Below are 15,287 nucleotides of genomic sequence, written 5' to 3'. Positions count from 1 at the left end.
AATAATATTCATATGCTCGACTAAAGTTCCTATAGATTCATGGATTCGCACTATTATGAGTTAACTAACCTGTCTCCACTTAGTGTTAGTCAAGGACTCTTGTCTTCTGGAGGCTTCCGGTATAGTATTAATACGTAATGAGATCTTCCACCAAACACTCGACAGCAACCAGTAACCTCAGCCCTACGACGCACACAATTCATCCCGCTCCCTGGGGACCCGCGCCTTCGGGGCCTCGGCGGCCGCGGGGGCTCACGGGATGTGGAAGGCGCACACCGCTCCTCCGAGCCCGCCGTCTGCCTTTTCGCCCCGCTTTCTGGCCCGAACCTCCCGGTCCTGACATCCTGCGTAGGATACGATGGGCTGCACCATCACCTTCTGCACCTTTTGGCCCTGGCCACGGTACGCCATGGTGGAAGCTGACAAAGATCACAGTAAGCCGCACGCTCCCTCCGAGCCACTTCTGGAATAAAGAACCGGAAGCGGAAGTGTGCGGTGCTGGCATAGCGGCCTGCGCAGTTCCTGGGAAGGGCTTCTCTAGCTTTTCTCGGTGCTCTGTAGCCTCCGGGGGAGGCCAAATGGAGGCAACCGCGTTTTGGAACGGGCGTGGGCCCTACAGCGCCACCTGGAGGGAGGCAGGGGAGATACCGGCCTGTTTGTGTCTCCATTTTCTGAGTTGGCTTCCCCCCCACTCCCTCCCACAATATATTTTTATTGATTTCAGAGAGGAAGGGAGAGATAGAAACATCAATGATGAGCGAGAATCATGGACCAGCTGCCTCCTGCATGCCCCCCACTGGGCATCCAGCCTGCAACCCAGGCATGTGCCCTTGATAGGAATTGAACCCAGGACCCTTCAGTCCGCAGGCTGACGCTCAATCCATTGAGCCACACCAACCAATGTCTGGCTTTAAAAAAAATTAAATCTTTATTGTTGAAAGTATTACACATGTCCCCCTTCCCCCCGCCCCCCATTGACGTCTTCTAGTCGACTTCTCCCTCTCCCTCCTAGGCCTTCACCACCCTATTGTCTGTGTTTATCTAGTTTAATCATAGATATTTCATCTCTCTTGTTCTTAAAAGTGATTTTTTAAAAAAGAAATATTTTTATTGATTTCAGAGAGGAAGGGAGAGGGAGAGGGAGATAGAAATATCAATGATGAGAGAGAATCACTGATCAGCTGCCTTCTGCATGTCCCCCACTGGGGGTTGAGCCCACAACCTGGGCATGTGCCCTTGACCGGAATTGAACCCAGGACCCTTCAGTCTGCAGGACGACACTCTTCCACTGAGCCAGACCAGCCAGGGCTAGTATGCTTTTTTATATGAGGGAGTCCAGGGCTCTAATAAACCAAGGATGAAGTTACCTATAAAGGCCTGGTATTCATACCCGAGGCCAGATTCAGAGCTGGAAAACAGAGCCCACCTCTTCACAGGAAGTATGTGAAAGAATTTGCAGTTAGATTTAATCTAATACAAAGGCCCAAAATAAAAATTGGCAATGGAAGTGATCAGTTTATAGCAAAGGAAATACAAATGGTCTTCAAATAGATGAAGCATTGCCCCACTATCTATATATATATTCACTTGTTCAATAAGCAATTGTCTTATATTTGAGCATTTTTCATTCTCTGCCTTTAGTCTGAATCTTGGCTCTTTACCCTTACGCTTTAAAAAATAAAAATGATTTTATTGCCCTGACCAGGAATTGAACCAGTGACGTCTTGGTGCATAGGATGGTGCTCAATCCACTTGACTGAGCCGTTTACCCTTACTCTTAACTCTACAGATTTTTGCTTTACTCCTGAGGACAAACCAGAATCAAAAAACCAAAACATCCAGGATAGGCCAATACCAAGTTTTAATACACTGTTTTTTGCTCATTACCATTGACTGGGGTGGGGAACATCCGGCAGCGGGCTGTATAAGGCCCATGAAATAATGTGGTCTGGCCCTGTCAAGGGATTAGTAGTTAGTTTATTAAATATTTGACCAAACATAGCAGGCTCATTTTTAAGTTGATAATTTTATATGGCCCGTTATATCCAATGGCCCTTGGCAGAAAAAAGGTTCCCCACTCCTGCCATAGACTAAGACAGTAACAACATAGCAGTTAAATCCAACCAAAATCTAAATACTTTCATAGGCCCACTCAGTCATTGCTTATTCTTTGCCCATTTTATTTTACCGTGCTAGGAAAATGGTCAAGTATTTTCCTTGTGCTCATGCCCTTAATTGACATCATTTTGAAATTTCAAATGGAATCTGAAAAAAGTTACGAATGCAGTCGGATGTGTGGGTTGTGGAAACTTGCACTGATTATTGAGCAGCTTTCAAAGATGATTTAAGAAGAAAGAGCTCTTGAAATGAATTGAACCCAATTGCACGTAAGAATATGCCTGTACTTTATTGTTAAATCTGATTACACTGACTTTGACACTACAGTGAAGACAAAAGCAGTGATCTTCAATGCAGTGTAAGATTTAGTATCAAAATGGTTATGTAAAAGAAGAGGTACACACTGAGTACTCAATAAATGTTAGCCAGTTTTAAAATGTTACCTATTAAAGAGTTAGCAACTGGTGACCACAGTTCTGTTGCTAAATTGACAAATTCAAAGCAAATATTTTTAAGGATTGCAAAAATATCCCAGCAACATGAAGCCAGTTTTAGAAAAGGATCATAAAACTTTGGCCAATATAGAGTAAGCTTTATTTCTGAAACTAAACTTGTCTGATTTCTACAGTTTCAAAGATTGGTTAAGATGAAAAGAAACTCTGGCCTGAGCCGGTTTTGGCTCAGTGGATAGAGTGTTGGCCTACGAACTGTAAGGTCCCAGGTTCAATTCCAGTCAAGGGCACATGCCCGGGTTGTGGGCTTGAACCCCAGTGGGGGACTTGCAGGAGGCAGCTGATCAATAATTCTCTCTCATCATGGATGTTTCTCTGTTTCTTCCTTCCTCTCTGAAATCAATAAAAAAATATTAAATAAAACCCCACCACAAATGTATTTAAAAAAAACTCTGTTCTGGCCCTATGAGAGAGGACCCATTGGAATTTGAGGTTGAGGTCACAATTTTAGAAATCATTGATCTTGAGACAAATATATGAATTGCAAACTATTTTGAAATTTTTGGCTCTAGCCAAACTGTATTATTTGGGCCTTTTTCCTATTTTTAAAATTGAAAACCATCATCACTCAAAACTAAATATAAATCTGTTTGGCTTTTTGTGAAAAGCTGATTCAACTTGTTGGTACTACTATTTGACAAAGAAAAAAAATCGAAGTTTTTTGATGTCTAACTAATTTATATGGTAACCCCGTAACGAAATATTGGCACACTACTGAAAAAAACTGGACTTTCTGGAATTAAAATTTTTAATTGCCTTCATGCTTGAAAATTCTAAATTGTTGACTCCATCTAAGATCACTTATAAACATTCTCTCCTTTAAGAAATTTAATGGCATTACTTTAGTTACAATGATAATGGTTAAGTCAGTGTCAGAAAAGAATCCTCACATATAATTTGCATTCTTACCCAAAGTGTATATAACTAAAATTGAACAAGCTTGTGGTGAGTTTGGCAGTATGTCCTTGAAAAGATTTCTAAAGCCAAATAATACCTGTGAAATTGGAGCACTTACACAAAAGGCCAACACCATTTTGATTGGGGCCTCTATTGAGGCAGATCCTAGGCTGACATGAGGTATGACCACTTAACTCACAATGTCAAGACTTTCCTACACCAGTTTTATTTAAAACACAAATAAGTATTTCTCTTTGTGTAATGAATGGCAAATGGTTCAAACAATGCTGAACATGAATCATTGACTAATACAAGGGCTTTAAATATGAAACAAAATTATTTTTTAAAAAGCAAATAAAGATTATATACAAAACGGACCTGGAATCTAAGCCGATTCCAGAAATGAAATGAGTAGAAAATCTGTGGTGAAACCAAACATTCCACCCCTGCTTTGGAGAAGGGCTATGATACAACATTCAGTCAGCTGAAGATGGATCGACAGAGGAGTGTCTATACATAAATTTCAAGTCATTTTTGCTTGTGCAGAATCATCCAGATCTTCCCAAGACTGAATGGGCAGTCCTGTGGCTTTCTTCCTTTTCCGTATTCTCAACAAGGCTACATGAAGTTCAACTCTTGATGAGCCGCTTACAATAGCAGTTCCTTAGGAGCCAACATGACAGGTGGGTCAGATTCCCCTATGAGAAACAAAACTGCCACCTACAGCAAAGTATCAAAACGGACAAGTCCTTCTTTCCTCCTCCTTCCGACATATGTAATGTCTCCTTCTAAGACGATTAGCCCCGCATACTTGTCCCTTCACAGTCTAAACCTTGAGGTGATATGGAGGGAGACCAACATCAAAGAAAGAAAATTCAATTCAGAAATGAAGAAAACTGGATGGTATACAATACACCTCCAGAACATCTCAAATAATCCCTTCTGTAGTACAATTCATTGTACTGCTACAGTCCACACATAAATATTGGCAGCTTGAATGAGTTCATTTCCCCCCTCTGATAGTTAAAGGACACCAAATAAATACTGGGTAAGAGGAGTTTGCTGGGAGAGTTAGAAATATAAAATTAACCAATTTTTAGTCCTGTGATAATTCAATGTGAGTAGGAGGCAAGTACTAAAGAGAAGGGACAACTTTCATACTAAAAAGAGAATTCCTCTAATCATTATGTCACCATCTCTTAATAAGAATCCAGGGAATCCCAGAAATAGAAAATTAATTTCAGAGAACCCCTGAGGCACTTTAAAGCCTTAAAAAATTACAGTAATAATAAATTAGCTATTGATCTTCAGAGGCTTACTCAGCAGTAGAAACATGAAAATCGGGTCCAAAAAGTTATGTCCAGATTACAGGCTTCCTGAGCTGCTCAGCTCTAAAGCTTAGACAAATCTCCAAATACTTTAAAAAAGACATACAATTTAACACAGACTGAATTTTTTTTTTTAGTGGTAGCATGAAATTTGGTCCTTATGATAGCAGCTGTCTTCATCCTTTCCAAACTCAGGTAACAGTAAGTACATTAAGACAATACATAAAAGAAATAATACAACTAAGGGGGAAAAAGCCAAAACTGACAACACCTCAAGGAGTCACCAAGTTCTCTTGCATCCTTTCACTTGGATCTCTCTCTCAGTCTTTTTGTGGAGAGAGGGGTAAGAAAGAACTTTTTCTTGAAGATGCTAAACAGTGGCATCAAATGGACAAAATGTTTATGAAGGGACTTTAAAAATCTGACCCCAGGGAATCTAGGACACATACGGGTAATTCAGAGGTATACTTCTGATCTGGGGCAAATTCTAGACTAAAGAAATGATCATCTTGGGTAAATGTTACAATAGATGAAACTAAGTGCAGTTTTTTGGTGAGTTTTTTTGTTTTTGTTTGTTTGAAATGTCCTACTATCATCTTCAGCTATCAATCATTTCTGATAGCTCAAGCAGAAGGTCATCTTCATCTTTCCCAGGATCCAGGTCGATCTCGGCTTCTAATTTGCCTCCTGAAATCTCCCATATTAGTTTCTCAAAATCATCCTCCACAGAGAGCGGGGGTTTTCCTGTCGAAGCAGTGCTGAGTCGGCGAGTTTTCGTGGCCATTTGGGATGAGGAAGGGCCGGATACTTCTAGTGGAGAGGGATCTGACGAGGATTGGGCTGGAGGCAGCACAAGACTGTAAGGAAAAAAACACCCAGAAGATTATTAAAAACTGTCCTTTTTCAATGGCTAGCTGGACTACCTACTCTCAGTGATACAAAGAGTTAGCAAAGAGTTGTTTGAGGACACACAAAAGGAATTGTTTTACTAATTAGGACAAAGCATCTTCCCTTTAAAGCAGAATTCAGGCAGGCTTTCAAAACATCCTTGAAATAATACAGGCAAAATATAAACAATGGCACCTAAGGAGAATAGCAACCCTGAGCATTATGTTTTCTTGAAATTAATTTCAAGTTCAGCAGACTAATTTAGATATGGCTAAATTGTACATGCTTAGAATTATTTAGCAGTTTTATTCTCTAGACAGCATAAACAACAATAGTGGGCTAAGTTTGATTTCAGAGAACTGCAAGGTATTACCTGTCTCTAGGTCTCTCTGTCTCAGGCACAGTGACTGCTTTGTCCTCAGAGAGGAGTGGGACAACAGCCTACGAAAGGAAGAGCAATGTAATTAAGTGGGAGAGTCAGCTTTTTAATGTGAGCACATTCACTTTCTTTTGCCACCTTCTTGGAATCATGGCTATCTTTCTTTAATCCTGGGAATCAAGAGTAAATAATCCAAAGGTTGGGTGTACAAATAAGCAAAATATTTTAAGCGCCCAAAAATTAGCTTTCAAAAATCCTAATCTGCCACTTCACAAATGTCTGACTGTAAACATAAAATACAGTAACAACTAAACAACGAAAATGCTTAGAAAATGGCAGGAAGTATCACACACAGATACAGATGGAGGATCATCGTCCCTGCTTCCCTACCACGGAGACTAAAGCACTGCCCCGCTGGGTCTGCCTCTTACCATGGCTGCTTTCTTGGCCGGGCTCTCCTGTAGGTCCCCGCTGGCACTGAGCGGCTTCACCGCTGCTACAGCAGGGTGGATCTCCGCTGCCTTGCGCTTGAGGGCCAATTTGGGGGAAGAGACCACTTTAACCACAGATGGCTTCACATTCACTTTGGGTTTAGCTACAAAGAATGGAAAATATTTGATTAGTAGTTTAAAATATCCCTATTTTACATGGAGAATAACTCAGAATATCAAAATTCCTTCACAGTAATATACAACATAAAATTAAACAAAACGATGACAAAAAAACCTAGACTGAAAATGATCCACAAGCAATCTGCACTACACACGAACATAATGAACATATATACTCAAATGATTCTTCAGTGGCTCTTGAATTTGCCACTGCTCTTCTACTCCTTTTCTTCTTCAAAATCAGAGGAGAAACGTACCACAGAAAGTTAAAAAAAAAAATTCTAAATAGCAATTTTAAGTGCTGAGAAAGAAACTCATCTAGATTTGTCTCTTTAAATAGAATTATAAGAACTGCTCCTTACTATTCCCTTTTGTGTGACCCGGATATAAGATAAATGAAATTCAACCCAATTGCTCCCAGGGAATTACAGAAATTTGATAATTTTGAGATCCTAAAGCAGTGATGGCGAACCTATGACACGCATGTCATAGGTGACACGCGAACTCATTTTTTTGGTTGATTTTTCTTTGTTAAATGGCATTTAAATATATAAAATAAATATCAAAAATATAAATCTTTGTTTTACTATGGTTGCAAAGATCAAAAAATTTCTAGATGTGACACGGCACCAGAGTTAAGTTAGGGTTTTTCAAAATGCTGACACGCTGAGCTCAAAAGGTTTGCCATCACTGTCCTAAAGCAAGGTATACTAGAAAGAACACTCACCTTTAACCCTTTTCTCCATGGTCTGTGCTGCACATTTCACATTCAATATTGAGTCGCCAATCCCTGCGGTTTCCACCTCTGCCTTCTGGGATGACTTGGTGGGAAGCCGCTTTGTGAGGCTCCGTGTGATGCTCGGCTCAGTAGCGAGCACTGGCGGGTCTGCCGGCTGGGCATTACCAGCGTCTACAGCTCCCCAGGGGGATGGCAGAACAGATTTTTCCTTCTGTGAGGGTCCCCTCTCTGGCTGTTTCTGTATGTGCTTTTCTCGCATCGTCTCACTTTTCTTGACTGGAATTTTAATGCCACCTCCTGTTGTCTCATTTAAAGCCTATGTATAAATTTAAATGACAGAATTAAAATCTAGTATCCCTAGCCCTGGCCGGTATGGCTCAGCTGGTTGGGTGTCATCCTGTGCACCAAAAGGTTGCCAGTTTGATTCCCAATCAGGACACATGCCCAGGTTGTGGGTTCAATCCCTGGGAGGGGCTGAGGCAGCCAATCGATGGTTTTGCTCTCACATCGATGTTTCTCTCTTGAAAAATCAATTTAAAAAATCTTTAAAAAAAAATCTAGTACCTCTAACAACCTATATGATAACTGCTATTTATAAGTTACAAGTCAAGCAGTGTCTCACATAATCCAAAACACAAGAGCTTGTTTTGCTCTTTGATATTAAATAAAAACCACCTACCCAGCCGGTGTGGCTCAGTTGGTTGAGTGTTGAACTATGAACCAGGAGGTCATGGTTCGATTTCTGGTCAGGGCACATGCCCAGATTGTGAACTTGATTCCCAGTGGCGGGTGGGCAGGAGGCAGCCAATCGATGATTCTCCTCTCTCTCCCTTCCTCTCTGAAATCAATAAAAATATATTTAAAAATAAAAACCAAGCTGCCCTGGCTGGTTTTCTCAGTGGTTAGAGCATCGGCCTGTGAACTGAAGGATTTCGGGTTTGAGTCCAAGTCATATCTGGGTTTCGGGTTCAATCCCTGGCACCAGGAGGGGCGGAGGCAACCGGTTGATGTGTCTTTATTACACCGATGTTTCTCTCTCTTTCCTTTCCTTCCTTCCTTCCACTCTCTACACAATGGAAAAAAATATCCTTGGGTGAGGATTAACAAAAAAGCAACAACAAAACATACCCCACCAAGCCAAAGAGGAAAGATTAAATATATGTGCAACAATAAAATCTCAGATTCTTTAGGCTAATCATGACCCTGAGTCTAATAATAAAAATGATTTAAAATAATCAGACACTTGCATTAATGTACAAAGATGCTCATTATCTTAGGTAAAACAAAGTCCAGAAACAGACTACATTTGTATAAAGAACACTATGTGGTCAATATAGACGAACATTTGAAGAATTATTAATGTGGTAAAAGTTAAAGCAGGCTACAAAATGAGCACTGCCTTTACATATAAACACGAGTCAAAGATTAAATGAGTTCACATATGTGTATGTAAACAAAACGGTTGAAGGAAATCCATGAAAAACAAAATGAATGGTGGGTACATGTAGACTGAAATTACAGGGTTTCTCATTCTTTTAAAAATTACCAACTTTAGTACAATGAATTGGCCTTACTCTCAAAGGCAAGAAAAAAAGCTCAGTTTAAAAACACTGATGCCAATTAAAAAACTTTCAAAGGGCAGAGGACACTGGTGATATACACAGAAGTACAGAAAACCCCCATTAGAAAAAAAAAATTTTTCCTGTAGAAAATTATACACACAGTGAAAGACTGTTTACATATCAGTGAAGTGTTAAACAGAAATTTATTATAAGCTAAAACTAAAAAGCACATTTCACCATTCATCTAGCCTTCACTTGCCATGGACAAAATTATAAAATGATTTAAAATAAACTCACCTCTTTAGCCTCTATTCTAGCAACACTGCTCTGAAATGCAACTTCACTTTCTTCTTGAAGTTTCTTCTCTTCTTTTATACCTATATTCACATTACACAGATCTTTAGTTATTTCATTTAGGCTCTAACTTCATGACAGATGAAGTCAAACAAAACTTTTCTTAATGAAAATAATGCTAACATAGGGCTAATAAAATGGTAGATAAAGCCCATTAGTCCTTATAAACTTTCAAAATGAACGTTAAAATATGAAAGGTCTACGGGTGCTGCTATACAGAAACAGCTTCACTTCGTGTAACCCAGTAGTTCTCACAGGTTATCTGAGTAAAGAGAACTTTCCAGAACTCCTAGGAACACCCTGCGGAGCCCTGGCCTCTGAAAGACTACTTGGGGAAATGGTACTACAGACCAAGCTCTCTCTCATTACCTGACTTTTTGGTGATTCGGAAAAGCCGCCGCGCCCCCGCGGTGGTCTCGGGCTGAGGCTGGGAGCTGGGGCTGCTCTTGGAGCTCTGCTGCACCCTCCGTGCCTTCTCCAGTTTAATTTCCTCCAGCGTCTTGATATGCACCTCCTGCATAGACTTTGTTCTCCCTGCAGGCTCCTCTGATTGGCCTTTGTTGGCCACCATTGGTGGCAAAACGGATGTTTTTTTAGTATCACTGTCTGTCTTTAACTTGCCGCAGGTGACATCCTTTTTGCTTTTCTGTCTCTCTGCTTCCTGCTGCCGGTGTTTCTTTTCAGCTAGGACCTCAGAGAAGGTTTTGATTCGAACGGTGGAAGAGCTTCTTGCTCCCGAAGTAGGATCATCAGCTTTTGAAGAGCCTTCTGCCTTGAGTTTAGTTTGCAATTCTCCGCGTTTCTGACTGGCTCTTTCGAGAAGAATTTCTTCTAATGTCTTCACATGGATCTCGCCAACGTTAGTAACTCTCTCTGTTTTCAAGGGGAACACAAGTCACTTTATTTGGAGTTCACCTCTTTTAAAATATATTTTTTATTTAGGTCAGAGAGGAAGGGAGAGTAAGAGAGAAACACCAACTATGAGAATCATTGATCGGCTGCCTCCTGCCCGCTATTGGGGATTGAGCCCACCACCTGGGCATGTGCCCTGACTGGGAATCGAACGGACCTCCTGGTTCACAGGTCAATGGTCAACCACTGAGCCACACTGGCTGGGCTGAATACAGCTTTTAGCAAAAGATGAAAATAAAAAGCTATCCTTTTACAACCTTAAACACATCACGTTCTGGACCTCTGAATATGCTATTGCTTCTACAAGGAATAGTCCCTACTGTCCTCATTTCTCTTGCTTCCTAGTTTTAACTGAGTTCATATTAGAACCTGACCACCCCCAAATCTAGTTTGCTACACTGATCATACAATACCATAAATGAGTGATTATTTCCAACCGCACTAACATTATAATAGTGACTATTATTACTTATTTTAGTACCCACTGATAGAAAGCACGCCAAAATTTCTGAATTATTTCCTTAAGTTTTTAAAGTAAAAATTCTTCCATTTCAAAAGTAGACTATCTCAAAATAACAATTCCAAGAAAGTACAATCTGAATGGTGCCATGGTAATCCTGTTTCCCCACCCTTCCAAAATTTCATCAAAATAATAAAGACATTAAAAGTAGACTAGCCCTGACCGGTTTGGCTCAGTGGATAGAGCATCAGCCAGTGGACTGAAGGGTCCCGGGTTCGGATCCAGTCAGGGGCACATGCCTGGGTTGTAGGCTCCATCCCCAGTAGGGGCAAGCAGGAGGCAGCTGATCAATGATTCTCTCTCATCATTGATGTTGCTATCTCTCTCTCCCTCTCCCTTCCTCTTTGAAATAAATAAAAATATGTATATATCCTATCCAGTAATAGGGTAATTGACCGTAACTTCGCTACACCTCACATTGGCTAATCAGCACGATATGCAAATTAACCGCCTACAAACACTGATGTTTCTAAATATATTTTATTGATTTTTTACAGAAAGGAAGGGAGAGGGATAGAGAGTTAGAAACATCGATGAGAGAGAAACATCTATCAGCTGCCTCCTGCACAGTCCCCACTGGGGATGTGCTTGCAACCAAGGTACATGCCCTTGACCAGAATCGAACCTGGGACCCTTGAGTCCGCAGGCCGATGCTCTATCCACTGAGCCAAACCGGTTAGGGCTCTCATTGATGTTTCTAACTCTCTAACCATCTCTCTTCCTCTCTGTAAAAAATCAGTAAAAAACTATATTTTTAAAAATCAATAAAATATATTTAAAAAAAGAAAAAGTTTCAAGAAGAATAAGAATGGCCCTGGCTGGTGTGTGGCTCAGTTGGTAGGAGTGTCCTCTTGTGCACGGAAAGGTTGTGGGTTTGATTCCCAATCAGGACACGTGCCTAGGTTGCAAGTTGCGATCCCCAGCCCTGGTAGGGAAGCATGCAGGAGGCAACAGATCAATGTTTCTCTTTCCAAAAACAAAACAAAACAAAAAACCAACAACAATGAAAATGTGCTCAGGTGAGGATAAAAAAAAAAAAAGAATAAGAATGTTTCACATCAGATTCCCTTTTTATGAATTCTGGTAAATCTTAATATCCAAATAACATAAGGATAAAACGAAAAAGGAAAAGCACAGGATAATATCATTCATAAGTATATAAAAATTAAAAAGCATTAAAATGAATCTAGCAATGTATAAAAAAGCTAGATGGTTGAGTAACAGAATGTTCGTTTTATTATTCTTTAAATATTTGCATATACATTTACGTAGTTATAGCTCGCAACTTAAAACTAACATTAAAGTACAGGAAGAATATAAAGAAAATTAAAATGATCTAAAACCTCAATTCCCAGGTAAACCAATGTTAATATTTATGTATTTTTTTGCAGTGTTTTTCGTAAGCATACAATTTTATCTTTACAAAATTGGAATTATCTCATACATATGGACTTCTTCCTGAGAATAGGTTTCTATTATAAGAAATTTTTTTTTAAATATATATTTTATTGATTTTTTACAGAGAAGAAGGGAAAGGGACAGAGAGCTAGAAACATCGATGAGAGAGATCAATCAGCTGCCTCCTGCATGCCCCCCAGTGGGGATGTGCCCACAACCAAGGCACATGCCCCTGACCGGAATCGAACCTGGGACCCCTCAGTCTGCAGGCAGACGCTCTATCCACTGAGCCAAACCGGTTCGGCTTATAAGAAATTTTTAAAAAAAGATTATTTTACCCGAATGTTAAAGATCAAAAGTGATTATGTTCTTTTGTAACCTTTCTTCATTCAATATGAGAGAAGTTTTCTCCATCACTGTTGTTCAGAACATGACTTTTCATGACAGCAATTATTTTAAATGTTTTTAAATTGATTTTTAGAGAGAGAGGAAGGGAGAGGGATAGAGAGATAGAAATATCTATGAAAGAAAAACATCATTGATCAGCTGCCTCCTGCATGCCCCCTACTGAGGATCAAGATGGCAACCCAGGCATATGCCCTGACAGGGAATTGAATGGGTGACCTCTTGGTTCATGGGATGACCCTCAATCACTGAGTCACACCAGCTGGGCGACAGCAATTACAATACATAACTACCTTAATTTAATCTAATTCCTTTTTGATGGATACTTAGATTGTTTCTAATTTTCTATTATCAATACAATGAGGAAAACTCAGTATGTCACTTTTAAGTACAAAAACAGAATTCATAACTAATTACTTAAACAAAGAAAATCCACATACAAAAAAACAAAATACACAAGCCCTAAACTAACTCAACAAATAAATAGGAGAAAAATTAAAGATTTTATGGCAAGAAAAAGAATATCAGAAGCTGGTCTTAGGGTTTACCTACCTGCTGCCTCCTCATTGTTTTGACCAGCTGACACACCTAATCGTTCCTTTAGAGACTTGGAAACTTGAACTGTAAATAAAAACCAAAAAAAAACCCAAAAGTTGAACAGAGATTTTTTTAGAGATCAAATATCTTTTTCAAAGGTCACAAATTAGGCTTATATTTCTCTTCTAATAGAAATGCTTTTAAAAAATGTTTTAGGTCAACTGGCCAGCATGACTCTCTTTTCTTAATCCTCACCCGAGGATATTTTTCCATTGAATTTTTAGAGAGTGGAAGAGAGAGGGAAAGACAGAGAGAAGTATTGATGTGAGAGAAACACATTGATTGGTTGCCTCCTGCACACACCCCAACCAGGGCCCAGGCCATGGAGGAGCCTGCAACCAAGGTACGTGACCTTGACCGGAATCGAACCCAGGCCCCTTGGGTCCGCAGGCCGACGCTCTATCCACTGAGTTAAACTGGCTAGAGTTAAAAATATATTTAAAAAAATGTTTTCAGGTCTTAAACTTTCCTCTCTATGAAACTTTCCTCCCCAAAGCACTCTGGAGAGCTTTAAATATTTTTCTTTAGATTTGAAAAGCAGAAACTACTGAATAAGTAAAATAATTTTTGTTACCATATAACCTTCTAAAATCTTATTGACATCAAAAGGCTTTCCCTCGTAAATCTATTTGAAATATGTTCTTTAGTTAAAAAAAGTCTTCAATATAATTGACTGTCAAGGAGGAAGGGAATTTGGCTGCAAATTTTGTGCTTTCATAACATGTACACTTTCCCTCACAGAAATTATAACAATACATACAAGTATTTCTACTATCATCTCTTGAGGATTGTGATTGTGTTTATTTTATACAATGATGTCTACCTAGAATCGAGTAGAGTAAGCAACTCAAATGTTTGTTGAATAAAATGTATACCAGAAGATAATCTAATTTACATGCACAAAAAGAGTAACAAACTATACCTGTTAACATTACAGAAGACAAGTGTTAGGATTACACACACAAAGTGTATTACAACAAAGTTACCTTTCTTTGGTGTTTTGTCAGTTTCTGAAGCATCAACTTTCTTCCCTAGCCTCTGTGCAAGGCTACGCTTTAACGGCGGATCACTGTCACCACCTACAAATAGAGAAAATTTAGTTTAAGAGTTCAAGTCAACCTTCTGCAAGGTCAAGAAATACAAGCAAAAACAGAAAACATAGAATACTTCTTTACTTTTCTGCATTTATATGGTGTATTCGTTTACTAGCTTATTTATTACTCAATGTTAGAGAAGGAATAAAAATGTTCTGAAAGAAGGGACAAAAAATTAGAATGCACAAATTAACATTTACCAAATAACTGACTAAAATTCCAAATGGAGGATTATAAATCCTGGCTAAGATTGAAAATCAGAATTAGGAATATATGAAAAAAACCAAAAAAACCCACAAAAAACAAAAAAACTCTCCATGTACAAAAAAGAAACAAATTTCACTACCTGTCTGCTGAATTCTAAGTAAATTAGTGGCTTAATGCACCAGGGATTAGCAGGACAGCAAAAGAATCACAAAATTAAAAAATTTTTATGTGACATGAAGACTCTGAAGGCCAAACAGCACCGGTCTTCAATCCCAGATAAGAAATCTAACGTTATGAAAGATTCTCTATCTTAGCCAAGTCACCAATTATTGATGGAGCCAAGATCTGGACAAAGTTTTCCAACTCCTGGTTTATTACATTACACTGTTCAATACAAGTTGTTTAAATGTCTTGAGTTGTTTTAGGATTTCTTGACTAAAGAAAGATACAATATTTCCAGGGTCCCATTAAAAACTTGAAAGACTCTGCAGAGTATGATTTTCTCTCTCCTTTCACTGATAATTTAAACATGAGACCAAAATTTCACAATGTTTACATGTATGCTGATGTTAAAATAACTTATTTCTGTATTTTTTTACTTAAAATTTATCAGGCAATGAGCATGGTGTCAAAGAAAATTCCAAGCAGTTAAGATTTCATATTTGCAAGCACATTTTAAAAGAGTATGAAGTCAGAGGAGACTTTCAAAATAATTTTTTTGAATCAGACACACTAGGGTAGGTACACAACAATTCAGTAATATGGT

The 15,287-nt window shown here is 39.1% G+C and overlaps 2 protein-coding genes across 13 annotated transcripts in view; both read right to left on the bottom strand.

Annotated features, from left to right (window-relative positions):
- SNRPE (small nuclear ribonucleoprotein polypeptide E) overlaps window positions 1–511 on the bottom strand; it is a 6,008-nt gene extending 5,497 nt beyond the window's left edge. Inside the window, exon 1 of the mRNA XM_006096925.3 lies at window positions 358–511. Coding sequence (XP_006096987.1) covers window positions 358–411 — 54 coding nt within the window. The 5' untranslated portion in view covers window positions 412–511. The remainder of the gene's footprint in view (window positions 1–357) is intronic.
- Window positions 512–3,728: 3,217 nt separating this feature from the next.
- ZC3H11A (zinc finger CCCH-type containing 11A) overlaps window positions 3,729–15,287 on the bottom strand; it is a 36,300-nt gene continuing 24,741 nt past the window's right edge. For all 12 annotated transcript variants that reach the window (XM_014462808.2, XM_006096920.3, XM_006096922.3 and 9 more), the window contains 8 exons: window positions 14,207–14,299; window positions 13,176–13,244; window positions 9,758–10,261; window positions 9,332–9,411; window positions 7,461–7,788; window positions 6,554–6,717; window positions 6,117–6,184; window positions 3,729–5,712 (listed from right to left, as the gene is read on the bottom strand). In XM_014462808.2, coding sequence (XP_014318294.1) covers window positions 5,454–5,712; window positions 6,117–6,184; window positions 6,554–6,717; window positions 7,461–7,788; window positions 9,332–9,411; window positions 9,758–10,261; window positions 13,176–13,244; window positions 14,207–14,299 — 1,565 coding nt within the window. In that variant the 3' untranslated portion in view covers window positions 3,729–5,453. The remainder of the gene's footprint in view (window positions 5,713–6,116; window positions 6,185–6,553; window positions 6,718–7,460; window positions 7,789–9,331; window positions 9,412–9,757; window positions 10,262–13,175; window positions 13,245–14,206; window positions 14,300–15,287) is intronic.

The sequence above is a fragment of the Myotis lucifugus genome, unplaced genomic scaffold (genome assembly GCF_000147115.1).
Source record: "Myotis lucifugus unplaced genomic scaffold, Myoluc2.0 scaffold_190, whole genome shotgun sequence".
Lineage (NCBI taxonomy): Eukaryota > Metazoa > Chordata > Mammalia > Chiroptera > Vespertilionidae > Myotis > Myotis lucifugus.
The sequence above is the reverse complement of the archived record's forward strand: the minus strand, read 5'-3'. Positions and strand labels throughout refer to the sequence as shown.